Here is a 27717-nt window from a genome sequence, read left to right as displayed (position 1 = left end):
CTTCAAATTGATGTAGAAACAACATATTTCTTTAACAGCGTCATTTTATGAATGAAAGAAAACATTTTGATATTAGTACTGTAACTGATGTCTCTATTAAATTGATTATTTTAACATTAATTATAGCCATTCAACAATATAATTGAGAGCTATCTTGAAATATACAGAAATTGAAGGAAGTTCTCAAACACTTTACAGTCTTTAATGCTAAATTATAGATTAAATGCAGAAGAATTCTCATTAAAGCTACAAAATCACATTGATTTCTTCTTTTATTTTGTTCTTTGATTAAAATTAGTGACAGGAGTCACAGCAGCACGTTTAAGAACGTGGCCCCTTTAAGAGCTGTCTCAGTACGCAGATCTGACCCTCACCGCACTCCCATTTTCACAACTCTTTGCATTCATTTAAGATTTTATTTTACACTTTGAAGTCTTGCTTAGGAAAATGCTAGACAAAACGGGCTTTCTGACATAATCTTGTATGGTTTTATCCATTCAAGTACGAAAGAGAACTTAACACGGATGCGCTGTCTGACAGAGATTCACCGACGCAACCTTCAGCCAGAGGTGGGTAGAGTAGCCAAAATCTTTACTCAAGTAAAAGTACAAGTAACTAGAGAAATTGTTACTCAAGTAAAAGTAAAAGTCACTATTTTAAAAACTACTTGAGTAAAAGTAAAAAAGTATGCAATGAAAAAACTACTCAAGTAGCTAGTTACTTAGTTACTTTGTATCTTATTATATAGGCCTACTACATAAAATTAATATTAACGCCAATGTTTTAATAAATATTTTTATTATCATAAGCAGATATCTTTGCAATATACTAGAGAGACTAAAGAATAGACAAACACAGAAGAGACGAGCATTTCTGTAAATTTCATCTAGTCCTGATGTCAATGTAGTTTACACAACTTATTTAGAATAATAGACCATGTCAAACTAAAGCATGAACTAAACTCAGAGCATTTCCTAAGATGATCTAGAGCATCTGCAGTGCTCTCTTAAATGAAATACACATTTTTGAACAAAGCTCATTTTTTCTCGTGTTGTGTCACGTGTGTATTGTGAAACGCTCTTACTTGTAAACAAACAGTAAACAGTGAACCACACGCCCATCAATAAGTTTTCTTCCTTCTGTTCTTCAAATGTATATTTCTGCAAGCCCACGTCTCTGTGTCTGACAGGTAACGCGCATGTTGCGGTGTCTGACGAACAGGTCGCGCGGGTGCGCGCATATGGCGGGCATTTATCATGGCTGGCAAACAATATGACACATTTGCAGTTTTGATTGTATAGATATAGATTAATATCCACTTCATCCAACGCTCTTTGTGTTCTGCGTGTTCTTAAGTTTCGCGCTACGAGGAGTGAGTAATCCTGCTTCAGATGATTCAGATCGTGCTGCGAACTGAACAAATCATTTGAACTGATTCATTAGCCTATTCAAATGGTTTTGCCCATTGTTCAATTAATGCTTTCAAAAGAATCGACTCAAAAGAATCGATCACTCGGGAATGCCCGTAAAAAGAGACGACAACCTTGAAATAAACAACGCGTTTTAAAAAGCATATTTTAAAATGAAGGAACGAAGGAACGTCACGCAATGTAAGTTATGTAACGAAGTAAAAGTACAGATTTTCTATTAGAAATTTACTCAAGTAAGAGTAAAAGTACACACTTTCAATTTTACTTAAAGTACATATTTTCCAAAATGTTACTCAAGTAAATGTAACGAAGTAAATGTAGCGCGTTACTACCCACCTCTGCCTTCAGCCCATGACTGTTTACACCAGACTGGACCTCGCGTTGCGTTTTGCCGCGTCCCACAGTTTAGAAGCTGTCTATCTTCATTGAACGCGTCAAAGCAACGTGTTAACGTTGACAGCCCTACTAATATTATATAATATTATTTTGAGGGGAAAATGACATTTAACATATTATGTTGTATATATGCTGGTATTTGGTGAGGAGACTAACAGATGACAGTTGTTTCCTCTCATTCTTCAGTGCTCCGCCCACTCCCCAACCCTTCTTCTAACTGTGACCATGCCCATTTAAATCTGCAGATCTGTCTGTGCATGCAGCGCCACAAACAGTCGAACACAGCTTATGTTTACATTCACGAGGCATGAGACCATTGATTGCTGTTGCGTCATGACTTGCGCTAATTTCGCGATCTGAAAGTTATCTTCCAAACATGACCGGCATTTGCAGGACAATTGATTACTGTTGCGACTCATGACTCGCGCTAATATCACGATCTGACAGTTATCTATTGAGCATGACCGGCATTTGCAGGCATTTTGTCCATGGTGGCGAGTGCGGCCACACTATAGCTTCGCATCTGAGCTCTCGCCTCCCATCGCTGTGTCAACGGTTGCCAGATTTGCGTAACAAAAATGAAGCCGGAACACTGCAGCACTGCAGACATGGCAACACTGCCTATGTCTGACTAGCGATCATGTCTACACTACTTTTATTTCAGAATTTCACTTCTGCAGTTAAATTTTTTTCATATAAATCAATGATTAGACTGAAAAGTAACTCGAGTTACTTGAAAAACAAAGTATTGATATGTAAATTTATAAAGTAACTGCGTTACATTACTCGTTACTTAAAAAAGTACTCTTATTACGTAACGCACATTACTTGTAACGCGTTACCCCAAACACTGATAATAACCGTGCTTATTATTAGCATTTATAGACGGTTTAGGCAGCAACAACATAAACGTTATGTGGCCCAAACTTAACTACTCGTAGGCCTCTGTCAATCAATCAAAATTGATTCTAGATCTGACCTTAAACAGCAGACTGAATGAAATGAAATGAGGAAAAGATGTTGCAGTGTATTTGATGTATGCATATGTGCTGTACGAAGAGTGTGTGTGCTTGTGCAAGCACCATAAGGAAAGACCCGGGGGGCTTGAGGTCTGCTTTGACGTCATAAAGTAGCAGGATCTCAGTTGTTGTGGAGAATTAGACAGACCTGTCTGTGTCTTCACTGTGTGACGTCTGTGAATGTGTCTCTGTGTTTGCGAGACGAGGAAAAAATGTAGGCTAAGTAGATTCTTCACACTGTTTCAGCTAATGTGTTAAGAAGAAATCGGAATGATTATATGCATATCGCTGACCCTTTTGGGCCAGATTTTGTTTTTCCATCATGGCGGAGACAGAACAGTACGATTTTATTTATCACACACAAATCAGATTGGCACAGTTCCCCCGAGTCACAGGCAGTCAGCCATTTGTTTTGGCCTGCTCGCTGTACTGTACCATTCAGATCCACTGACGTATGTCCGTTCTCAAACCACTATTATGGTTGGAGTTCTGTGTGTGTGTGTGTGTGTGTGTGTGTGGGATTGTGAGTGTTTGTATTTGCTGTGTTTTTCCATGCTGTGACCTTTAACATGTAGGCATGGTAAATTCCCTAGCAAATTCCAGCATTTCCCATTGGAAGATGACTGAAGCAGAGCTGCAATTCTAACTGCATGTCGCAATCTACTGTAACGGTTACAGTCGTAATAATAATACAGTTAAGATTCAGTGCAAGTTTATCAATCATCAATTCATGACATAATGTCAATAACGACAGAAAATAATTTTGACTTTTAAAAAAAATATTGCAATTTTTGTTTTCTAATGAAAGAAATTATAGCGTTGCACAATTATATTGTTGTCTACAAGAGTCATTTCAAAAAATTAAATGAGATAATGTAAAACATTTCAAGTCTAGTTTTTCTAAACTTTTTTTGCCACTGACCGATAGTCATCTGACCGTCTAAATATAGCATATTTTTATATACAGCTGCGGAAAAAATTAAGAGACCATTCCAAGTTTTCATTTATTCAGCTTTAATACATGTATTGTGGCAATTCCAGTCCTGTGTGTGTTGAATTTCAAGTCATCCAACAGCAATGTAAAAGACGGACAGCATGACAAGACACATGGAAACTGTCATAAAAATCCAGGTTATCACATAAAAAAATATGTTAGAACTTCCTAAATACATGTACAAATATAACTGTCATATTGCTTCAAAGTGAACGTGAACTTGTTTCTTTTTCTTTGACCTGTTCCTCCAGTTTTCATTTTCTGCAAATAAATGCAAATCAAAACAATATTTGTATTTGACATTTGGGAGAAATATCGTTAGGAGTTCACAGAATGAAACAAAAATGACCATTTTACCTATGAAGAGTAAATTTAGAAAAACCAAAAATAATTTTGGAATTGTCTCTTAATTTTTGTGTCTGTCAACTATAGTTCAATTTCATCGCAAAAAGGTAAAACCCCCTATTTATTTGATTCATGTACACAATATATTGTACAGAACATTATAATGTCAAATTAAATAATTGCATGAATAAACTCACTTTAATGGCCCTGAAAAAAATCCACACTTTTAAAAAGTGCACAATGAAAACAAAGAATGGCAGAAGGGACCGTACGTCAAAATATGTAAAGCTCCTTTTGTATTCAACAAACTTAGCCAAGATAGAGTCAAGTTGAGAAAAGAATTACAGTTCATGAAGTGCTCTTCATTGGGCTCATAAAGAACTATTTACGATTGAAATAATATACGCAAGTTTTACGAAGTAATTCATTGATCTTCTACGGTGCTCAACATCACTTCAAATGCGCTTCGAAAGAGCCCGACTTTTTTTCAGCATTCCTTTCCTCCGTCATTACTCGCTGAACTATTTTAAATCTTCCATCGGAGGGGTTGCCAAATGTGTTCAGGGGAATGGAAATCATACCGGCATATGTGTGGAGACGCGGTGTGCACACACACGCACACGCAGTCCCCCACCATGTAATGACGTTCAGTGTATTTAGTGACGCTGCTGATCTGTGCTGTGGCGCTCCGGGACCTTACGGAATCCTGCCGTGTTGACTGGCCGGTTACCAAGCAACCTGAAGTCACACACAGTGGGTTATTAAGCATATGTGTACGCGCCTCTCGTCCCATACGGTGTGACGCATATGCGGACGCTTGATTTGTGTGAAAACCTATTTGCGGATGCATATGCTTTGGTGTGGTGTGTGTGTGTTCGTTGGTGTATGTGTGTGTTTACATCATCGGTGGAGGAACTGAGAGTGGGGCAGGTGGTCTCATGGTTAGTCTTACGTAATGGGATCCACAGAGCATGAGGGCTGTACGGGGTGTTGATGAGGGTGTCATCGAGTGTTAACCCCGCACACACACACGGGCACATTTACGGCCCTTAGGGAAAGGATGCGCTAGACTGTGTAGCTCATTCATTGTGTAATCACTGGCAGACAGAATTACATGATGTTTCTCCTCATTCAGCATATAGAAATAGATACGTCAGAATTGGAGGTGACGATTGTGTAATCTTTGGACGTAGTTTCGGTTTTCCAGTGTTGAACAATGATGCGAGTTTAATTTATACACTGCGGTCTGTCTCGGTTTCATTATCGTTGCGATTTTTGACTTTGGGCTCAAAGTCTGGTCTACGTGTGTCTTGGATGGTTGGGTATTTGAGGTTTGGTCCTCACTGCAGCTTAGTTTGGACCTCACACAGTTTATTTTATGAGCTGAGTGGGGGCGGGTTTGTCTGAAATGGAATAATTGCAACGAAAAAAATTCATTGAAATGATGGTGTGACGGTTTGCATGAACGGACTTTCAGAAAATTCTAGATAAATGACTTTAAAAATAGGTATAGACGGTTTCATGGGATGCACGGGCGTGACCCGAAGTTAATTTCCAGTCTGTGTTTGTTTATTGGTCTAGCTTGTGGCTAATAATGTAACTATTATTAGGGCTGTCAAACGATTAATCGCGATTAATCGCATCCAGAATAAAAGTTTGTGTTTACATAATATATGTCTGTGTAGTGTTCATATTAATTTTGAATTAATAAACATACACATACATGCATAAATTTAAGGAAAATATACAATATTCTTTTTTATAAACGTTTATTTATAATTTCAATTATTGGTAAATATAAATAAATACATGTATGTTTATGTTTTTGTGTTAATAAATACAAAATTAATATACACAGTACACAGACATATATTATGTAAACAAAAACTTTTATTCTGGATGCGATTAATCGCGATTAATCGTTTGACAGCCCTACTATTTATATTTTAATAGTTTTATATGAATATGAATTTACATCAATATTATCTTTTTTTATTTATTTATCGTATAATAATTGTATTCAATAATCAGTTTGTTGAATTTTATTTGATGATAATTTGATTAAATTGAATAATTTATCTTATTCAATATTAAATGCCCCATGCATATTTCATCAGAGGATGACAAGTATTTCATTCGCTTCTAAATGAGAATCATTACGTTAACCTACAAGTGGTGTCGTTTTCGATTTGGCTTATTTTACGGTTTGTTTGTCCCTACGTTTATATATAACTGGTCGTCAAGAATCATCTCTGTTTGTATCTGGTCGTTCAGGAGGACTACGAGGTGATGCCAGATGAGAAGAGAAAGAGTCGAGGAGATGAGATCATCAAGACGTTTCTCACCAAGCAGGTGTGAATCGGCTTAACTTTACAGTTGTGTGCGTGTTGACTTTGGATCTTAAGTGCGCTTGTGTGCATTAGTAACCGGAGAGGATTTTGTTTCTCTCACAGTCCCCTGAGTGTGTGGATGTAGCCGAAGGTCTTGCTGAGATATGCAGAGAAAATCTAGAAGTGAGCGCCTGCAAGGAGATCTTCTGTGACTGTCGCAAGTAAGACACAAACACTTATTTAGTAAAAAAAATGTTGTCAGTTGCCAAACTTCAACACCACACTGAACGCTCCTCTGTTGTTTGATATTGGTCGCAAAAGCAGTCTTAACTTAAACGGCGTCAAACAAATATAAATGTAACAAATCACAACTAATATGCTCTCCTCACTAATAAAAAACATTTACATTTTACTAGTAACTTTAAATCCAAGAGCAGCTGTAACATGTCAGAGTTACACTGGTTTCTCCCTAGGTTTATTTCTCCATTTATTTATCATTGGAGTTTGGGTTCCTCACCACTGGGCCGTGTTAGCTTGCTCACCGGGAGACTGCTGATATCGCATTAGCTCAGGGTTCTTTCTTAAGCTACGTTCTCACCAAACGCGAATGAAGCGTTAAGCGCAAGTGATTTACATGTTAAGTCAATGCAAAGACGCGATAGGACATCCTGCGGTGCGATTTACGCGAATGAGGCAGCGCGAATGACGCGATTCGTGCGAATGACGCGTTTCAGGCATGTGACGCGCGAGTTGAAAAATCTGAACTTTGGCAAAAATTCACGCCGCGTTAACCAATCAGGAGCTTGCTCTAGTAGTGACGTTATGACGTAGCGAGCGAAACGACAATGGTGGACAAAATCATCGTCGCTCTATGTGGATACCCGGAGCTGTACGATACATCATCTTACTTTTATCGAAACAGGAATAAAAAGGATCTTGTTTGGAAGAAAGTTAGTGAGGAGGTCGGACAATCTGCTAAATTGTAAAAAACGCTCTTTACTCAATTTGAGATATACACGAGACTGGAGCCGCCTGGCAGAAGACCCTCCCATGACGCGAATTCGCGTCTGTTGTGAAGTGAATTTCACGCGCGAATGAAGCGAATTTCACTCGCGAATGAAGCGAGTAAACTCAAAATGTTCAAGCGTCCAACTACGCGCGAATATCGCGATTTATTCGCGCAAGTCGCGTTTGGTGGGAACGCTCTATTACTCTTTCTATACCATGTACTGTACTGTATTTTACCTTTTTCTGTGTTTTTCTTTTTGTTTTGTTTGAAACATTGTAAAAAGCGCTATATAAATAAAATTGAATTGAATACTACAGTGTATACTAGTGTATGCTACAAGCTGGTTTTAAGAGATTGGCTGTTCTTGATTTTAGTTTCAGACCTTTGTACTGTTTACTCAAACGAAGGCATCTGTGATTTGCATGTTGTGTTTCATCTGACAGAGCTCTTCATGACTACTTGAGTGGTGTTCCTTTCTCCGACTATCAGAACAGTATGTACTTCGACCGCTTCCTTCAATGGAAGATGCTGGAAAGGTTGGTTGCATACTTCTTTATGTAGAATGTCTCTTGGCATCGCAATGATGGCTTACGTAGTTGCTATAGCAACCGATGTTGATTGCTATATAGCAACCTGCTTGCGAAATGACAGTATAAAAAGTCTCTAAGATCAGATCTAACAACCAATTGAATTGAATTATGTTAATATGTTTCTGTTCAGCTGGAGGAAGTTCAGACACTAATCTGTTCAATTACTTTTCTATATAACTGTTAAAGGCGGAGAGCAGCTAGTCAGAAAAAAAATCATGTTTGGGTTATGAAAAGATCAAGTTACTGTTAGTGTATGGCAGATATCAGATTTATAAACAGCGTTCCATTAGCGGACTATATCAAAATTGTAAACACACACAACTGTTAGAAGGCTTTGTTTGGCTGCGATTGACTACATGAGCTTGTACTTCATTCAGTTATATACTGTAGCTGCGACCTAAATGTGAAAATTGCAGTTTTGTGTTTCCTGTTTGATGCGAGATGTCATGGTTTCGTTTCCAGACAGCCCATCACGAAAGACACGTTTCGGCAGTATAGAGTTTTGGGGAAAGGAGGCTTCGGAGAGGTGAGGACATTCTTAAAAAGTGATGAGCTGTGGTTTTATTTATTATGACTGTCTGTGTGTACTGTGTCTTACTGTCAATAGCTCTCCGTTTTCATCCCTACCATTCATTTCCTCGTGCATGTTACACACAGAGCTGGAAAACAAGTTTAGTCAGGTTGCTTGAATAAAAGAACTTCCAGGAGATGAGATGGACAGTTTTTTTTTTTACAAATCGTACAGTCAATACACATTTGATACATTTTCAATATGGGATCAATAAATGCTCTATAATTTTTCTCTATTTCCCTTTTCTGATGTTACTATGCATTTATTTATTTTTATTATTTAATCATGTTGGATCAAAAATAATGCTACATTTATTTATTATGCCAGTCTATTGTTGTGGTATTACAGATGTTCTACCCCTAAATGGTACTTAAATAGCAAACAGTGTTTGCACAGTCTCTTTTCTGTGTAAATGGGGTGTACAGAATAAAAAGAATATTTATAATAATAATAATTGTAATACATGTCTTTCTGTGGCCAGGTGTGTGCATGCCAGGTGAGAGCCACAGGTAAAATGTATGCCTGCAAAAAGCTGGAGAAGAAAAGGATAAAGAAGAGGAAGGGGGAGGCCATGGCTCTCAATGAGAAACAGATTCTTGAGAAGGTCAACAGCAGGTTTGTGGTAAGTAGAATCTTTGTAATGATTCGTTTTTCACATTATCACGCTTTTCTTTATCATAACATAAAGTTTGGGTTTACATAATACATGTCTGTGTACTGTGCCTATTCACTTTGTATATATTTATGAATATATACAATATATAAGTATATATTATATTAATGTATACATTTATGAAAAATATAAAATATAAAAATGTTTATATATTTCAATTATTGGTAAATATAAATAAATACATTTGAAAATGTCCTTAATGTATATACATTTATGTGTATGTTTTTTTTGTGTACAAATACAAAATTAATATGCACAGTACATAGACATTTAATATAAAAATTAATAATTATATATTTCAATCATTGGTAAATATAAATGAATACATTTAAAAATGTCCTACATTTATATACATGTACTGTATGTGTATGCTTTTGTGTTTACAAATACTAAATTAATATGCACAGTACACAGACATTTAATATAAAAATGAATAAATTTTTATTTATTGTAATGTAAATACATACATTTAAATATTTCCTAAATTTATATACATGTATGTGTATGTCTTTGTTTTGACAAATACAAAATTAATATGCACAGTACACGGACATTTATTATAAAAATGAATAAACGTTTATTTATTGTAATGTAAATAAATACATTTAAATATTTCCAAAATGTATATACATGTATATGTATGTTTTTGTTTTGACAAATACAAAATTAATATGCACAGTACATGGACATTTATTATGTAAACACAAACTTTTATTCTGGAGGCGATTAATCACGATTAATCATTTGCCATATTATTAAATTTGATTATATGAACACAGAACACATGCAGTTGGTGGATGTTGCCTAGTTTGCAAAGTTTTAAACGCCACTTTTGGCACAATGATGGCTTGTTTCTCTTGTTAGACGGTCCTTTTATGTTGCATGTGACACATTAGCATTCACGCTACTAATGTGATGTGGTCACATGTGTCCAGTCCACTTGTGATTGAGCTGCTCAATACTGATGTAAACAACGCCTCTGTCCAGTCCTGCTTTCTCTCACGCTTTCACTATATCCTCCTTTTCTTACATTTACAGTATATTCACTAAACCATGAGTATAACTCTTTACCTTCTGTACATTGATCCAAATATATGGATATTTGAAATGAAAGCTAAGTTGCACCTGAACATGTGATTATTGCAGTTTGTTAGAATGGGATGAAACGACTTTAACATTTTAAAGACATCATCTTTCTGTCATTTTTGCAATCATATTTCTTTCCTTAGGTGAGTTTAGCATACGCATACGAGACCAAAGACGCCCTGTGTCTGGTGCTGACCATCATGAACGGCGGCGATCTGAAGTTCCACATCTATAACATGGGAACCCCGGGATTCGAGAAAGAGCGTGTGCAGTTCTACGCTGCTGAGATCTGCTGTGGTCTGGAACATCTCAGCAGAGAGTCTATCGTCTACAGGTGAGCGAAATGCAAACGTCTGGAGTGACACGACCTTGTAGCATCATGAATTCATAGCAGCTAAGTAATGAACATTGTCATTTTATCATTCCAGGGATTTAAAACCAGAAAATATACTCTTAGATGATAACGGTAAGTCAGGTCACTTTTTTGATGGTGTGATATTTTGGTTTGCTCGTGTTTGTTCATCATCCTTATGTAATCCTATAGGTCACATCCGGATCTCAGACCTGGGGCTGGCCATTAAAGTGCCTGATGGAGAACAGATCCGTGGCCGAGTGGGGACAGTGGGATACATGGGTAAGTAATATTCCAAAGCTTGACCTATTTGTAAACACAGCCACGGAAAAAATGAAGAGACCATTCCAGATTTTCATTTAAGCAGCATTTCTAGATGTATCGTGGTCATTCCAGTCCAGTGTCTGTTAAATTGATACAAAATCAAACCTCAGAAATGACATAAAGTCACCCAACAGCAAGGTGAAAGACTGACAGCATGACAAGACGTGTGAAAACTGTGATAAAAATCCAAGTTATCACATAAAAAAAAATTTTTTTGAACTTTTCCTAAATACATGTACAAACATTACTGTTGTATGCCTAAAAGTGAATATGAACATGTTTTCTGAAAATATCCAGAGCATCTTTTCTGTTATTTTGACCTGTTTCTCCAGTTTTCATTTTCTGCAAATAAATGCAAATAGAAACAATATTTTTATTAAACATTTGGGAGAAATATTGTTAGTAGTTCACAGAATAAAACAAAAATGATCATTTTAGCTAAACACACATAAATAGTAAATGTAGAAAAACTGAAAATAATTTTGAAACAGTCTCTTAATTTTTTCTGAGGCTGTATATACAGGGTTGTAAACGAACACCCGCCAAATATACAGCAGAAATCGCATGGAGTTTACTGACGCCTTTGCGTCCTTTTGAAGCTTGAGAAGTGGGTCACCATCCGCTTACATTGTAAGCAAGTAAATGAAGACAAAATTTACATTTTTGGCTGAACTGTTCATATGAAAATGATTTTTGCCTCTGTATTGATGTCCAGCTCCAGAGGTGATCAATAATGAGCGGTATGGCATGAGTCCGGACTGGTGGGGGTTGGGTTGTCTCATCTACGAGATGACCGCCGGGCGGTCGCCTTTCCGCGCTCGCAAAGAACGAGTGAAGAGGGAAGAGGTGGAGAAGAGGGTGCAGGAGGAGGAAGAAGAGTACAGCGACAAGTTTTCTGAAGACACCAAAGCCATCTGCAGGATGGTGAGGCCACACACACATACACACACGGCTCTGTGCTGGTCACCATCCAACACGATGCAGCAGAGGACAAGCAGAAGCTCAACACTCCATAGAGGCTGATTTAGAGGCTCATTGATTGAGTGAACAAAGCTGGTAATGATGAGTCTGTCTGGTTCATTTCTCTGGCTGGTAGTGCTTGTTTTCTGCTTTGGCTCAGTATTGTTTAAGGGGAATAATAGTTCATCCAAAAATGAAAGCGATGTCATCATTTACTCACCCTCATGTCTGACCCGTATGACTTTCTTTATTATACAGAACACAAACGAAGATATTTTGTAGAACGTCGGTAACCAAACAACATTGGCCCCCATTGACTTCCATTAAATGGGCACAAAACCACCAAGACATTTCTCAAAATATCTGATTTTGTGTTGCAAAGAAACACGAGGGTGTTCAAATGATGACAGATTTTTCATTTTTGGACGAACTATCCCTTTCGCTGCCTTTTATGAAAACCCAGTGGTGTGTTATGCGGCCTCCATGTTAATCTTAACCATGTCACAACGCTCCCAGCCTGGCTCGGCCCTAGCGTGCGGTTTTGTGATTTGTGATGTCTGGTTTGCGATCGCCGACCATCATTCTAGGATGTTTGCCCTGTTTAAATGTCCCATCTGGCACGCAACCTCATTTTCCTAATGTTTCACTGACCAACTTTGGCTGTGGTGTAATAGGTTACATTCCACTCTTAAAGAATGTACAAACCTGGTTTCCTCATGTCTGGCTGCTCTCTGGTTCCTGTCCCACAGCTGTTAGCCAAAGATCCCAAGCAGAGGCTCGGCTGCCAGTCGGAAGGAGCTGCCGGAGTCAAAGCCCACCCCTTCTTTAAGAACATCAACTTTAAGAGATTAGAGGCCGGCATTCTGGAACCTTCCTTTTTGCCTGACGTGAGCTGCTTTTTGGTTTACGTAAAATCATGTCTATTTAAACCTGTTTGACTTTGTTTCTTGCATGTGTGACACAAGGAGTTAGAAACACAATGTTTAAGCTGATCTAGACAATGAAAGTGGATGGTGACCATGCTCTTTCCTTTTTATGAAAAAGATCAGCTTGGACATTCTTCGAAATATCTCATTTTGCGTCACGTTAAAGAAAAAGTCAAACAAATTAGGAGCAAGAAAACAGTGTGAGGTTTGTACTTTTTTCCAGTTTGTCTCGTGACGGTTTTTGCTTATTTTTTTATTCTTTGTTCCCTTCATAGCCCAGGGCTGTCTACTGTAAAGACGTTCTGGACATTGAGCAGTTTTCCACCGTTAAAGGTGTCAATCTGGACCAAACAGACAATGATTTCTACTCCAAGTTTGCCACTGGAAGTGTCTCCATCCCATGGCAAAATGAGGTATGAAGTTTTTTTTAAACACAACTGCAAGAATAAATGTTATTGAGGAAATATTACATTTTGTCATCATTCATTCACTTTCGTGTCTTTCAAAACCTCTATGACTTTCTTTCTTCTGTGGGACGCAAAAGAAGATATTTTGAGAAATGGTTTTTGTTCATACAATGGAAGTCAATGGGGTCCAATGTTGTTTGGCTATCCAAGTTCTTCAAAATATCTTCTTTTGTGCTCTGCAGAATAAAGAAGGTCATACGGGTTTGAAATGACATGAGGGTGAATAAATAATCTGCATTTTTATTTTTGGGTGAACTGTCCCTTTTAAGTGCAGGGTTCCTACACGTTTTGGAAAAGCATGGATTTTTATTAGATTGTTTTCCAGGTCTGGATAAGTATGGAAAAAAGGAAATTGAGTATGGAGAGAATGATTAGTTTCCAGACTATTTCCCTATCAATTTTTCTAAAATATAAAATAAAATATAAAACTCCCAATTTGAACGTGCTTGACACGCGTCAAAATTTAAATAACGAACCTGACTAAACGGCCGATTGTAATAGCCAATAATGCAAACTAGAAAATGTTGAAATGAGACAAAAACATGACCAGACCTTCACTAGTTCATCCTAAACTGCATGGATTTGACTCAGGTGCGTTTATAGGTTGTGGTTAGCCTATTAAAACAACAATATTATTTGCAAATATTTCAAACGCATCAATGAATTCTTGTTCGTTAATTCTCTTTCTATATTATTATAACACTTTTTTTTAAATAAAAAAACAAGTATCTGCTACTCTTGTAATTTGATGTCTATGTCTGTAGCTGCACAAAAAGTCAAAGGAATAGCACTTACATTTGTCATTTCAAACCCAAATACTCTTGAAAGATTGATTGTATTTCAATCTGGTAATATTTGTATAAAAATATGAAACTGACCATGTGTTTGCTCATCACTGATAAACATAAAAAGACAGACAAGGGTTTAGCTATTGTTATCTAATTTGCACTCAATTGTTCTAAAATGCACATATGTAGCTCAAGAAAATCATTTTTTTAGTTTGGGACAAACTCCGTTTTTGGACCTCGTTATTTCTAAAATCCTGCATATGGCCAGGATTGAACGTTGTCAAATTTTGAAAGAAGCCAAGTTAATGGACTTAAGTTATATTTTCATGTTCATTAATGAATTATATTTCACCAATCCTTCTGGTGCTTTGGGTTGAAGGTTTACAGTTATTTAATTTGACAAATTATTAACATTGCACTAAATTCCAATTATAAAAGGTTGTGCATCGAACATGTCTTGGTTTGGGATTATTAACATGTATGAGGTATAGCTATAACAGTCCACTGATTATTTGGCAAAATATCATATTAATATATATGTGAACAGTTAGATTTTTAAAACCATCTCTTTTATATGTTAATTATGGTCTGAAAAATCTTCAGGGAAGTCTGTATGTTTGAGTCTGGAAAAGTATGGAATTTCAAAATGGAAAATGTGTAGGAACCCTGTAAGTGCTATACATGTGCACCTGATATACATATTTACGGATGTTTTACATTACAAAATAAAGATGATTTTGCATTTTGACCCCACCCATCATCAAACTGATCTTGTTTTCTTTCTACTTGTCTCCTCTCTCTATTCCTTGTGTCTCTTTATGTATTCTTTCACCCCTCCCTCGCTGCAGATGATCGAGACTGAGTGCTTTAATGACCTTAATGTATTCGGGCCCCAGGGGACGCTGCCCCCTGACCTGGACTGGAACCAGCCTCCCGAGCCTCCTCGGCGTAGCCTGCTGGACAGGATCTTTAGGAGACATGTGAGGATCTCCTCTACCTCATCAGAGGAACACCCCAGAGAACACAATAGTTAACTACAGACCAGGTTAAACACCCCATCAGGACACCACACGCTCGTTGTAGAGCAGAACATGTTGACGATGAATTGTGAAAAATAGAATTGGTGGACAATTTATTTAAGATTTTAAGTTAAAATTTACATACACACTATGTGTGTATCAAAGAGCATGGTGCTAGCAATGCCAAGGTCATGGGTTCAATCCCAGGGATTGCACATAATCGGAAACAAATAGTATAATGAAATGTAAGTCACTTTGGATAAAAGCGTCTGCCAAAATGCATTAATGTAAATGTTAAAAAATATCAATTTTTAATTCAAATGTTTTGCATCTTAAATAGTCCTGTGGTGTAAATAATGTAAAAAAAATAGTACGTACTCACTCACTTGGCAGTTTCTCTATTAATATGACATCAAACATGGAACATAGTATACAGAAGAGTAAAATATTTTTAGTGCTTTTCTCCAGAGTTATTATAGTTTTGTTCTTAGTTTTATTTTGAGATTTTTTGTTTTTATGTTAATTTTAGTTACATTTTTAGCAATTTTGTTATGCTTTTGTCATTTTGTTATTTGTTTACTTTTTTACGTTGCTACAGTATATAAAATCAATTTATTTTCAGTTTAGTTTGATTTTAGTTTTCGTTTATTATTATAAGTTTAGTGCCTTAAACATATCAGTTTATTTCTGAGGCAACAAGTTTAGGTTTTTCCAATCATTTTTAGGCCAATATTTTAGTTGATTTCAATAAACAGAAAGGCTTTCAAAGTTTTAATTTTATTCAACTAAAATAGCTTTAATAAATTTCACTTATGTCTGTTATATATGCAGAGCTGTCTATTAGCAATTTATAGATTGATTTCTCTGAAAAAAAGTGTGAATACTATGAGGCCTTGTGATATTTAGCATTACCAATATAAACCTCACTGTTCATTAGTTTGAGCCAGCCAGCAGAGTAAGTCTGTTTGTCCATACAATGAAAGTCTTTAAACAACCTATTTGAAAACAGAGTGTCAATATTTTAACAATTTCAATTTGACGGTGCATGTTGCACAAAAATAACACACGTTGCCTGTAAAATCGTTCTTTGCAGTCATTGCTTTAAATTTTATATCAACTACCCGTATCTTTATTTAAGAGAACATCATTAAACGTTCTTGACTAAATGATTTCTTCTGTCTCTGATTGTCTGTTTTAGCATCCAGAGGTGACCATCGCTCACAGCCGGGTCTCGTCTTCCAGCGTCCACTCTGTTGACTCCATGTCAAACTCTGCCCCCTAGTGGACAGACAGCTGCTGGACTACAGGGAACAAAAATGCGTGAGCGATAAAGAAGACGGAAGGAAATGAAGAGAACTTCTCCTGCCCTTTAAAGGCCGATCTCCATAGAAGGGTCACTGCCTGGACCCACGCTAACCTTCTGCCGAGAGCACAGGAGACGAAACGAACTCTCGTTCAGAGATGAAAAGACCTCTATTTATCCGAAAGGAGAACTTTTACTCTACTCGCGCTCCCTCAGGATTGCTGGACCAGTAAAGAGCCACTGACAATGACAGAATATTAACTTGTATTATTCAGGGGATTTTATCGACAAAGAAAGGCCTCCACAGGGAACGGGAAGGGGGTTTTTAAATTTCGTTTTTGGGAAGGAATACAGTGAATTTAAGAGACTACATACACGCTCACAAACACTCACTCTTCACCTCCCTCTGCCTCCTTTTTCTCCATCTGCACACCGAAATGTACGTTGCCTTGCATACTCTCAGGCCAAAGATTGAGCTTGTCACAGTATGACTCGTGTTTGAGTAACTCTTGCCATATTTTGTTTCAGAGAATGAGGCCTAAAAGCACAAGGAGAATCTGAGATCACTTAAGCGTTTGCATCTTTCATCCCCCATGTCATGTGCATGTTCTTGTTGTCGCTGGAAAACTATTTATTTGACGGCTTCGTCCATCTCCAAACCGCAAAGATACACAAACCTCTCATGCTTAAAGTGATAGTTCACCCCAAAATAAAAATTCTGTCATCATTTCCTCATCCTCTTGTCATCTCAAACCCTTAATGACTTTCTTCCGCAGAACACAAAAAAAAGATAATCTGAAGAATTTTGTTAACCGGCACCCGTTCACTTGCATTGGTTTTGTGTCCATACAATAGAAGTGAATGGGTTCTTTTTTGTGTTCTGCGGAAGAAAGAAAGTCACACAGGTTTGAGGGTGAGTAAAGGATGACAGAATTTTCATTTTTAGGTGAACTATCACTTTAAGAAGACAAAACAAAACAAAAAAAGGATAGTTTATCTTAAAATGATATTTTTTTATTTATTCACCCCCATGTCGTTTCAAACCTGTATGTCTTTTAATGTCTGCAGAAAGCAAAAGAAGACATTTTGAAGAACGTTGCTAACCAAACAACACTGGCCTCCATTGACTTCCATTGTATGGACACTGAACCACTGTGATATTTCTTGAAATATCTTCTTTTGTGTTTCACAGAAGAAAGAGTCATATACAGATTTTGAACAACTTGAGGGTGAATAAATGATAACAGAATGATTTATTAATCTCACATGAATCTGAACTATAAAACACACATGCAATAAACCAGACACACAGGAATTTTCATACACATGTACTTACTTTTTAAATTAGTATTTTAAAACTACAACTTCACCGGTGTAGACATAATGACAATTCAGTTTACAAAGCCATTCAAATACATTTACTTCCCATGCATAGAGAACTTTGTATTTGTCATGAATTTCTTTAAGAATGTGTAGTTTGATCAGTAACGTACTATAAGGAAACTCAGAAGGAAAGTTAGCTGTGTCATAATATTAATGTCTCAACAATCCATGTTCAACTTCATAAGCTTTGCATTTACTGTACCATTCCAACATGTGAATCCTCACGTGCCTCATTAATACATCTATAAGACAAATACCTTGTTTCACAAGTACATACTGTATGGTGCCATGTAATTTACAGTCATGCGTTGACATGTTTACCATAAATGTGCAGTTATGCCATTAAATGACTTCCTAAGAAGGGTTTCGAGTGAGAAACCATATCAATATGATACCGCTGTTTTACGAGTTCACACATCTCCTTCGCATTGGGAATGTGTGTAAAAACTGGATATTGCACTGCATCACAACATTTTACATGATTTGCACTGCACATTCTCTGGAAAACCTAAGGTTGACTTAATGGGACCAGTGAGTCTGGATGACGGTGTCTTTGTGAACAGCTGCTCTGTGGAAGGTGAAGATGTCTGTGTATAGGATTGCCATGCTGTTGACTATATCCCACATATGGGTTTTATTGTAATGATCGGTGGACAGTTTCAGCTGACAGGACCCCTATTTAAAGAAAAAGTGTGGCCAACTTTTTCTGTTTGGAAGTATTTTTATGTACTATTACAGGGAATATTCCTCATTTTTGCTGTATCTGGTTGGAGAGAGCCTTACCTCAGTGGATCAGTTGTGACAAAGTTTAATACGTGATACTTTGGCAATTGGAGGTAAAACTGTGCATATTATTTATATATGGTGCATAAACGTTCAGTAATTGTTTATGGCTCTATATCATGAAGAAGTGTATTGTTTTATGACGAAGGCCTGTTAAATGATTAATAGCGATTAATCGCATCCAGAATAAAAGTTTGTGTTTACATAATAGTTGTATGTGTACTGTGCATATTTATTTTGTATTTATGTGCACATACATATATACATGTATGTCTATGTGTTTGTTAATACAAAATAAATATGCACACTACACATACGACTATTATGTAAACACAAACTTCTATTCTGGATGCGATTAATCGTTTAACAGCACTGTTGTAATGTAATGGAAAAGTTCACCATTTTAGAGGTTTGTCAACATACTTCGATCCTACATGGCGTCCTTTATAGTTCAGGAGTTGCAGTGCAGTAAACTAACATAGTTTGCTGCATTTAAGTAGGTTTATGGTCAAAGTAAAGGGTCTTCCTTTTCGTGCACCTACAGGAAATGTAACACAGCTGTGAAGTTTAGAAATTGAGAGTCAATGCATTGCTTCTGTACTTCCTGTATGTTCTCCATACAACAATGTGACGGATTACCTTGCGGTGACAGACATAATTGCTGCATAAAAGGGAACTTGCCTTTAAAACAATGACCAAACTAAAAGGGAAGTGGTATTTATTTGGAGAGTTCAAGCTGACATTTCTGGCTAAAGGAAGGTCGGCTTTTGAAACTGAGGACGTAACTCCTGTTGGATTCACTCTTTTTGTTTGTTTTGAAGAGAGTTTTAAGTACATTCTGAAAAAAACCCAATGAAGTGCCTCCTTTTTAGTAGTCTATTCCAGGTTAGTGCCCATTATACAGTTTGCACTTTGTGTCACTCCGGTCATTTACACAATGTAAACAGGCACAAATACACATGCTCACACACGTTTTAAAGAGAAGTGTTGTACTACGCTGATTGCATGTGAAGCCAAACCTGACAAAGTCCTTCTGAATAAAACCTGTGCTGGCCTGAACATAACTGTGTAGTTCTTTTTAGCATATTTATAGCATATAGCATTCATCATCTTTTTAGATCTTTACTACCTTTTTTAAATACACAATAAGATAAAATTTGACAAAGTATATTTATTAAGTATTTATAGCATTCATCGTAATGGATCTTTACTAGATGTTAGCCTTTTTTTAAATACACAGAAAGATAAAATGAGACATGTTTTTTTAAATACATTCAAAAATGTATTTATCAGAATCAGAATATAGTATTATAACAGAATTATAGCATATTTATAACAAATTTATAGAATATAGTGTTCATCATCATAAACGATGAATACACGTTAGCCTTCTGATAATACAACCTTTCACACAGAAAATACACAGAAAAATAAAGTGTGACATTGTATGCTTTTATTCTGTATTAAATGTATTGTATTTGAAAACAGATTTTAGCACATAAGGGGGCGGTTTCCCGGACAACGCTTATGACTAGTCTTAGACTAAAGTAAATGTTAGAGCTGTCTACACTGAAAACAGTTAGCAGTGACATATCTTAAAATACATCAGTAGCATTGTTTTGTCTCAAAATGCACACAAGTCATGTTTTTTGTAAGGTATGTTTGTAAAAACTACTTAAATGTCCTAATTTGACTAAGGCTTAGTCCTGGTTTAAACTAATCCCTGTCCGGGAAACCGCCCCATAGTGTTCATCCTAATAAACAATTAATAGACAGACAGATACATTGTGACATGCTTGTATTTTGGATTAAATCGATGTATTTATAAAATATTTATAGCATAGTGTTCATCGTAATAAACGATAAATCTTAAATCTTTGGTAAAACACAGAAAGATTAAATGTAACATGCTTGTATTTTTATTAAATATAGTGTATTTATAAAATATTTATAGCGTAGCTTTCATCATAAATCTGAAATCTTTGGTAATTCACAGACAGATAAAATGTGACATGCTTGTATTTTGATTACAGTGAGGGAAATAAGTATTTGATCCCCTGCTGATTTTGTAAGTTTGCCTGCTTACAAAGAAATGAAGGGTCTATAATTTTTATGGTGGGTTTATAACTGATAGAGACAGAATATTAAAAAAATCAGGGGAAAAAATGTTATATAAAGGTTATAAATTGATTTGCATTTCAGTCAGTGAAATAAGTATTTGATCCCCGACAAAAAATAACTTTGTACTTGGTGGAGAAACCCTTCAAGCAGAGAGGTCAGACATTTCTGATAGTTGGTCACCAGGTTTGCACATGTGTCAGGAATCAGGATACAATTAGTCCACTCTTCTGTAAATCTTTAAGGTTTCTTGGCTGTCGCTCAGCAAATTCAAACTTCACAGATTTCCCATAGGACTAGGGTCTAGAGACCCTGCTTCTCCTTAAGCCACTCTTTGGTTGTCTTGGCAATATGTTTTGGGTCTTTGTCATATTAAAGGAACATCCACGACCCATCTTCAGTGATCTAGTTAAGGGGAGGAGGTTCTCGTCCAAGATTTTACGGTACATGGGCCCGTCCCTCAGCCCCTCAATGCAGTTAAGTCATCCTGTACCCGTAGCAGAGAAAAAGCCCTAAAGCAGAATGTTTCCAACACTGTTCTTCTCTGTAGGGATGGTGTTCTTAGGGTCATAGTCAGCATTTCTCTCCCTCCAAAAACGAGTCAATTTTGGTCTCACATCACTTTCTCCAAACCTTTTCTGAATCATTTTGATGTTTATTGTCAAACTTCAGACGAGCCAGACGGGCCTTCTTTGGCATGAGGACCTTGCGGGTGCTTCAGGATTTCAATGTATTGTGGCATAGCGTGTCACCAATGTTTTGCTTGCTAACTGTGTTCCCAACTGTCTTGAAATCATTAACAAGCTTCTTCTGTGTAGTTCTGGGCTGATCTTTAACATTTCTCATGATCATCTTTACTCCATTGGGGAAATCTTGCAGGGAGCTCCAGAACAAGGGCATTTGATAGTTATTTTGTATTTCTTCTATTTCCAAATAATTGCACCAACAGTTGTCTCCTTCTCACCAAGCTTCTGTCTGTAGCCTAGTCAAGGTTTGTGCAGGTCTACAATCTTGTCCCTGACATCCTTTGAAACCTATTTGGTCTGGACCATGGTGTTGGAGAGGTTGAACTGGAAGATACAGATTCTGTTGGCAGGCATCTTTTATATACATAACAATCTGATTTAGGAGTACTTTCTTAAAGTGACGGGACTAATCTGTGGTCCATATAGGCACATAACCAATCTGTGGAGCCAGAATTCTTGCTGGTTGGTAGGGGATCAAATACTTATTTCACTGACTGAAATGCAAATCAATTTATAACCTTTATATAACATTTTTTCCCCTGATTTATTTTTAATATTCTGTCTCTATCAGTTAAAATAAACCTACCATAAAAATGATAGACCCTTCATTTGTTTGTAAGCAGGCAAACTTACAAAATCAGCAGGGGATCAAATAATTATTTCCCTCACTGTAAATATAGTATATTTACAACATATTTATAGCATATATCATTCATTATAGTTAACAATTATTAGATGTTCACTTTTTGATAATACACAGAAAGATAAAACCGAATACTTTTGGTTTGACACCTGTTCCAGCTTTATTCCACTATTCCGGAGCCACTTCTGAGGATGTGATGGAGGTTAAGGCCGAAACTATAAATTATTCTGAGGGACACTGGGGTTGCGGGTTAAGGTAATGTCACCCAGAAATCCACTTTCCCCCTCGTGATTTGGTTGAAGCGTTCTTGAACGAGTTGACTTCACGTCAGACTGAAATCCAAGAATCATTATATCAATATTTTCACATGACTAGGAAAGTTTCCACTGGCGCTGAAACCAAGGTCTCTGTAATACAGACAGATGCTGTGTTGTCATTGATAGAGTATTGGTTTGATATAGCATTAATATGGGTTTGCTTTGCACAGCTTTGCGATGAGATCCCCGGCCTGATTTGGCAGAATCCGGCCCTGCATTTTTCAATCTATAAAAGGATTCTTATTACCAAAAATGGGAAAATAAAAGTAACATTTGAAATATTAGCTTGCTGTGTGACACATTTTCATATTGGCTAGATTTATGGTGATCTGTGACATTGTAAACTTGACCTCAACCAAGAGAGCTTGACATGTTCACTATTTCCGGTCTGTTATATCCCAAAATACTTCTAAAGATATGTTCGGTTGTACTTTACAGACGGTTGCGAATGTAAACAGGAAGTGAAATGGCTAAAGTGAGCCATCCGATGTTCTGTGCGGGTAGTCTTCAGGCACTGGCCGTTATCTGTGACAGCATGCTTACAGTAAAAACAGATAGACCGTCGTGTTCGCGGCACATCCTTGACACACAGGGTCGCCCCTGTGCGTTGACTGATGGTGCGGTTTTATCTGCGAGGTGACGAGCCCGTGGCCTTGTACGACTGGAGCTATAAAGGGGCAGAAACAACCAGCTGCTCCTCAGAATCCACTTTTACTTCATCGTGCCCATATTTCAAGCGTAGTCATTCATTCTTAAAGAAACGTTTCATAATGTTGCCTGCGACGTTCAAACTGTGTGCTGGCATTTCCTACAGGCACATGAGGAACATGACAGGTAAGAAGCTTTTTCAGGATTCCACACTTTACATTCAATGTAATATAGCAGCAGGAGCTTTAATGATATGTCTAGTTTCATATTTTTTCTCTTATCACACGCAGGTCTGAGGAAGAATGCGATGATTGCAATCCACCACGAGCTGAACAAGCTTTCTGGTCCAGGTCCAAGTGCTTGGATCAAGCAAATCCGAAGAAGGAGCTCTCTGCTCAGTAAGACAACTTTCACACTTTAACCATAACCGGGGAATAAGATACTGTAAGGCACTATAGCCCCAACTCAACTGAACTTATGATAATTATTCTATAGTAATTGTTATTGTAATTATTGTACAGTCTATTGCAATACTTATAATTCTGAATTTTTTGAATCTCTAAGCTTTAGTATAGGGAACTTTGTTATGCAAACAAAAATCCCATAGATTTACATTAAAGAATGGACCTGAAGGATCAGAACAGTATAGAGACTTGGGGGTGGGCTCTTGTAAGTCCTTTCCAGTTCAGTTTTTTCTATTGACTAAAATCGCATCACAATTTTGTAAATTTCACAAATGCCTGTTGAAAAGACATGTGATAAATTCATGAAACCTCAACTGAGCCAATTGAAAAATGTAGATGTTACCAGTCACTAAAAAAATGTAGTTGGGCTTTTCTGTAAAAAAACCCCGAAAAGAAATAAAACAGAAAATATACTGGTAAATTTCTCCCAGGGCATTATCCAAAAATTTTCTGTTAATATAAAAGCGCAACGCAATGCAATGCAAAATTCAAAATACAGATGAAACAGCTGTTAAATATATGTGTCGTAATTCATATTAATTCATATTAAAGGAGGTCTGATGGAATTTCACCTCTTTAAATTTAGTTATTGAGTAGTATAGCTGTTTGAGCATAAACCTCATCTACAGTGACGTCACAAATGTAAAATACAGGTAAAACAACTGTAAAAATTAATACAGAAAATTCCTTCATATTAATACAGTATATTGTGCCATATTTTTACAGATTTTTTAGTGTGTACCGTACAGTGGGCCGTGGTTTGAAAACATGACATTTTACCTATGTCCATCTAGAAAACATGTCGCTTTCACGTAATAGGTTAATGTGTAATTATTATGAGATGTCATATTATCCCTTTATAACAAGAAAATGATCTCGTTTTAACTACATATTATCTCGTTTTAACGATTTATTATCTCGTTTTAACAACGACATAATTGAGTGGAAAAAATAAAATGTACTGGCAGCAATATGTCACCGTGGTTAAGTACATCCAACTCAATTTTATTATGTTAAACCCATTTAAATTGGTCAAATTAAGTTTACTTATTTATTTTGTGTTGAGACTACATAAATCATTTTTGTAGATATAACTACCTTGGCAGTTGATCTGTAGTTCCCAGCCTGCCTTGTAACTGACTGCATTAGGAGATTAATTTCAAGATTAACTGTCTTTTTAAGTGTTATTCAGTAAAAAGAACGACTTGTTTTTTGTTGATTTATCTTTGAGATTTAGGAGAGTTTTGATATTATTTTTAAGTTTGGGTTTTTTAAGTTGTTACCGTTGGTCAGGAGTGCGGTGCTTGTGCCTAGGCTGAGGGAGGCACGATATTAGTCTTGAAGTGTGTTATTTCACTTACTGAGCAGTAACTGTGCTAATGCCAGTACAGAGACCACCAGTCTCTTCTTACTTGACCATCTATGTTGTAAAGAAAATAGTATATTTCAATATGAAAGTAAGTGATCCGTGAAGTTTGAGTTAGACACATTTTGTTGTTCAGCATATTTTTTTGTTTACTTTAAGTAACATTTACTTGATATTTTAACAAACACTAAATGTATTTAATAAGTAGAATTTACTTCATTCTGGTTAGTAAGTTGTACTTGAATTATAGCAGCAAATTTCACTTAATAAAATCCTCGTATCAATTTGCACGAATTTTTTTTCAAGTTAAGTTATTTTTTTCAGTCGCAATTGTCAAAGTTCACAGAAAAGGAAGATATTTTCTTTAACAGAAATCACTTTTTAATGACTACAATGAACGGCTCGTTGCGACTACAAGGAGATATTTCCTGCAGTAGTTATATCATGATGGCCAAAGTTTTCATAAACCCTGCCCCCTGGAACACAGATAGGGTAATGGGCGGGACATCCGTGAGCTTGTGCCCAATTTTTAGAGATTTTTTATGCAGTGCAACAACCATTGAGCAAAACCAGAAAACTCAGAAAACCCTAGCAACCGCATAACACCTTTTGTCTAGTTTGTGTTTATTATTAGTTTACACTGGTTTACATGTACAGTATATATCTGTTTTTCCTCACACAGGCAGCCGGATTGTAGAGGAGACGTACAGTGAGGCTGAGCAGTGTTACGTGCAGCAGGGACAAGAAGCTCTGCAGAAGTCCATCAGCATCCTCGGTGACCAGGACGGCTGGCAAACAGAGATAGAGAACGTAAGGCTTCAACTTTAAAGTGATAGCTCATTCAAAAATAAACATTGTTAATGATCATTTACTCACCTTCGAGTCATTCCAAACCTGTATGACTTTCTTTCCTCTCCTCAACACAAAAGAGGATATTTTGAAGAACGTTGGTAACCCGGCAACCTTGACTTCCATTGTGTGGACACAAAACCACTGAGACATTCCTCAAACTATCTTCTTTTGTGTTCCACAGATTGTGTGATTAAATATATCAGTTTGTGAAAGATTTGTTGGTTTTCCTCTTGCAGGCCAATGGAGATAAAGTGATGAGTAAAGTATTACCAGACGTAGGGAAGGTTTTCAAGCTAGAAGTGCTGCTGGATCAGCAAACTGATGATCTTTATGGAGAGCTGGTGGATAACATGGAACAAATGGGGGAGTGGAACCCCAACGTCAAACAAGTCAAGGTGAGTGGAATTTTTTTTTCGAATCACTTGCATATGATATCACATCTTACCCATCATGATGTAACGTGATCTGGTTTCTCGCTTCTTCAGATCCTGCAGAAAATAGGTGCGGACACTATGATCACGCATGAGGTTTCTGCCGAAACACCTGGGAACGTGGTGGGCCCTAGAGACTTTGTAAGTGTCCGTTGTACTAAGCGGAGGGGCTCTACGTGCTTCCTAGCCGGGATGTCCACTCGCCATACTGGAATGCCTGAGCAGAGAGGATTTGTACGGTGAGTGAAACTAAAATACGACATTTCGTTTGCTAAAGTAAAATTGAACTAGAGAAAATACAGTTTTCCTCTTTCCTCCTACAGGGCTGAGAATGGACCCACCTGCATTGTGATGCGACCGAGCGCAGATGATCCCAATAAAACAAAGTTTACCTGGTTGCTCAGTTTAGATCTGAAGGTAAGTCAATATAACTGTAACTAATATTCAATGACGACCAATACAGACATCAATAAAGATCAAGACCAATACTGTACATTTCAGAATATGCTTGAGCTCATTTCTAATATCCGTCTCTGTGCCGTCATCCTCAGGGTTGGATCCCAAAGACCGTCATCAACCGGGTACTTTCTCAGACCCAAGTGGATTTCGCGAACCACCTCAGACACAGAATGGCATCCGGTGGAGGTCCGCAAGCAGTCGTAGCTTGCTAACATCCAAGCTGATACACCTGAAGCCATAATAATGGCCGAACTATCAAAACCATTCACTTTTCATTTCTGCACAACACTTTACAGGTTCAGCCTCACTGCAATATTCTTTACCATTTTCTTATACGAAAGTTAAACGGTTTAACAAAATGATATGCTGCTCTTTGTTAGGTCCACATCAATGCATCGTAAGAAATGAATGACAGTGTTGTTCTGTTATCAGTGGATATTTGTTGCACAAAATTGTGATAAATCCGCAACGGATGGCAGGGGTTACCGGGTCATTGCAATGGAGTTTAGTATGAGTTGACTAGTTCCACTGTCAACTCAATTTTGTGGCTGATGCTTCCTCAAACTCACCCATACTTCTGCATTTTCCCTGTAATACACCCCTCCATGAAATATTATTCTTGAGCTTATAGTTCCTATTTCATTATTGTTTGTAAAAAGAGAAGTATTTATTTTAAGTTAATATTATCGCATCACCCTGGAACAGGATGTCTGCTAAATGAATATTCATTAAAACTATTCAAATGACAAACTTGGAGAGCGAGTCTTTTTTTCCATGGTTTTCTTCAAATGTAACACTTGGCCCCAAAAAGTAGCTCAAGACCAAAGCTTCGATTTGCAGATTGAATGAGGATATACAGGAAATGGCTTCATCAACATATTTTGGCAGGCCACTCGGCCAGTTACATAAACAACATTTTATGTCA

General features: G+C 37.0%; 2 protein-coding genes across 3 annotated transcripts in view; both read left to right on the top strand.

Moving 5' to 3' along the window:
* The window catches only part of grk5l (G protein-coupled receptor kinase 5 like), a 48077-nt gene extending 28275 nt beyond the window's left edge, over positions 1 to 19802 (top strand). The window contains exons 4-16 of one of the 2 annotated variants that reach the window (XM_057357198.1): positions 6459 to 6536; positions 6638 to 6735; positions 7967 to 8059; positions 8576 to 8639; positions 9166 to 9306; positions 10587 to 10777; positions 10872 to 10909; positions 10988 to 11077; positions 11835 to 12043; positions 12829 to 12966; positions 13281 to 13418; positions 15109 to 15240; positions 16478 to 19802. In XM_057357198.1, coding sequence (XP_057213181.1) covers positions 6459 to 6536; positions 6638 to 6735; positions 7967 to 8059; positions 8576 to 8639; positions 9166 to 9306; positions 10587 to 10777; positions 10872 to 10909; positions 10988 to 11077; positions 11835 to 12043; positions 12829 to 12966; positions 13281 to 13418; positions 15109 to 15240; positions 16478 to 16561 — 1494 coding nt within the window. In that variant the 3' untranslated portion in view covers positions 16562 to 19802. Of the gene's footprint in view, positions 1 to 6458; positions 6537 to 6637; positions 6736 to 7966; positions 8060 to 8575; positions 8640 to 9165; positions 9307 to 10586; positions 10778 to 10871; positions 10910 to 10987; positions 11078 to 11834; positions 12044 to 12828; positions 12967 to 13280; positions 13419 to 15108; positions 15306 to 16477 lie in introns of both variants that reach the window. The other variant, XM_057357199.1, reaches the window with a different exon arrangement.
* A 3519-nt stretch (positions 19803 to 23321) lies between these two features.
* Positions 23322 to 27714, top strand: star (steroidogenic acute regulatory protein). The gene is made up of 7 exons (XM_057356542.1): positions 23322 to 23406; positions 23511 to 23618; positions 25733 to 25860; positions 26139 to 26297; positions 26388 to 26572; positions 26657 to 26750; positions 26885 to 27714. Exons 1-7 carry the CDS (start codon positions 23343 to 23345, stop codon positions 27002 to 27004), a joined length of 858 nt encoding a protein of 285 aa, XP_057212525.1. The 5' UTR covers positions 23322 to 23342; the 3' UTR covers positions 27005 to 27714.
* Positions 27715 to 27717: the final 3 nt, after the last annotated feature.

Source organism: Triplophysa rosa, linkage group LG17 (genome assembly GCF_024868665.1).
Source record: "Triplophysa rosa linkage group LG17, Trosa_1v2, whole genome shotgun sequence".
Classification (NCBI taxonomy): domain Eukaryota; kingdom Metazoa; phylum Chordata; class Actinopteri; order Cypriniformes; family Nemacheilidae; genus Triplophysa; species Triplophysa rosa.
Note: the sequence above shows the minus strand (reverse complement) of the source record. Positions and strands in the feature narration are given on the sequence as shown.

Excerpts from the sequence above, each read along its gene's own strand:
- star (XM_057356542.1), top strand. The coding sequence starts at position 23,343 with ATGTTGCCTGCGACGTTCAAACTGTGTGCTGGCATTTCCTACAGGCAC. Across the intron at positions 23,619-25,732 it reads AAGAAGGAGCTCTCTGCTCA|GCAGCCGGATTGTAGAGGAG; the intron begins GTAAGACAACTT and ends TTCCTCACACAG. Across the intron at positions 26,298-26,387 it reads CCAACGTCAAACAAGTCAAG|ATCCTGCAGAAAATAGGTGC; the intron begins GTGAGTGGAATT and ends TCGCTTCTTCAG.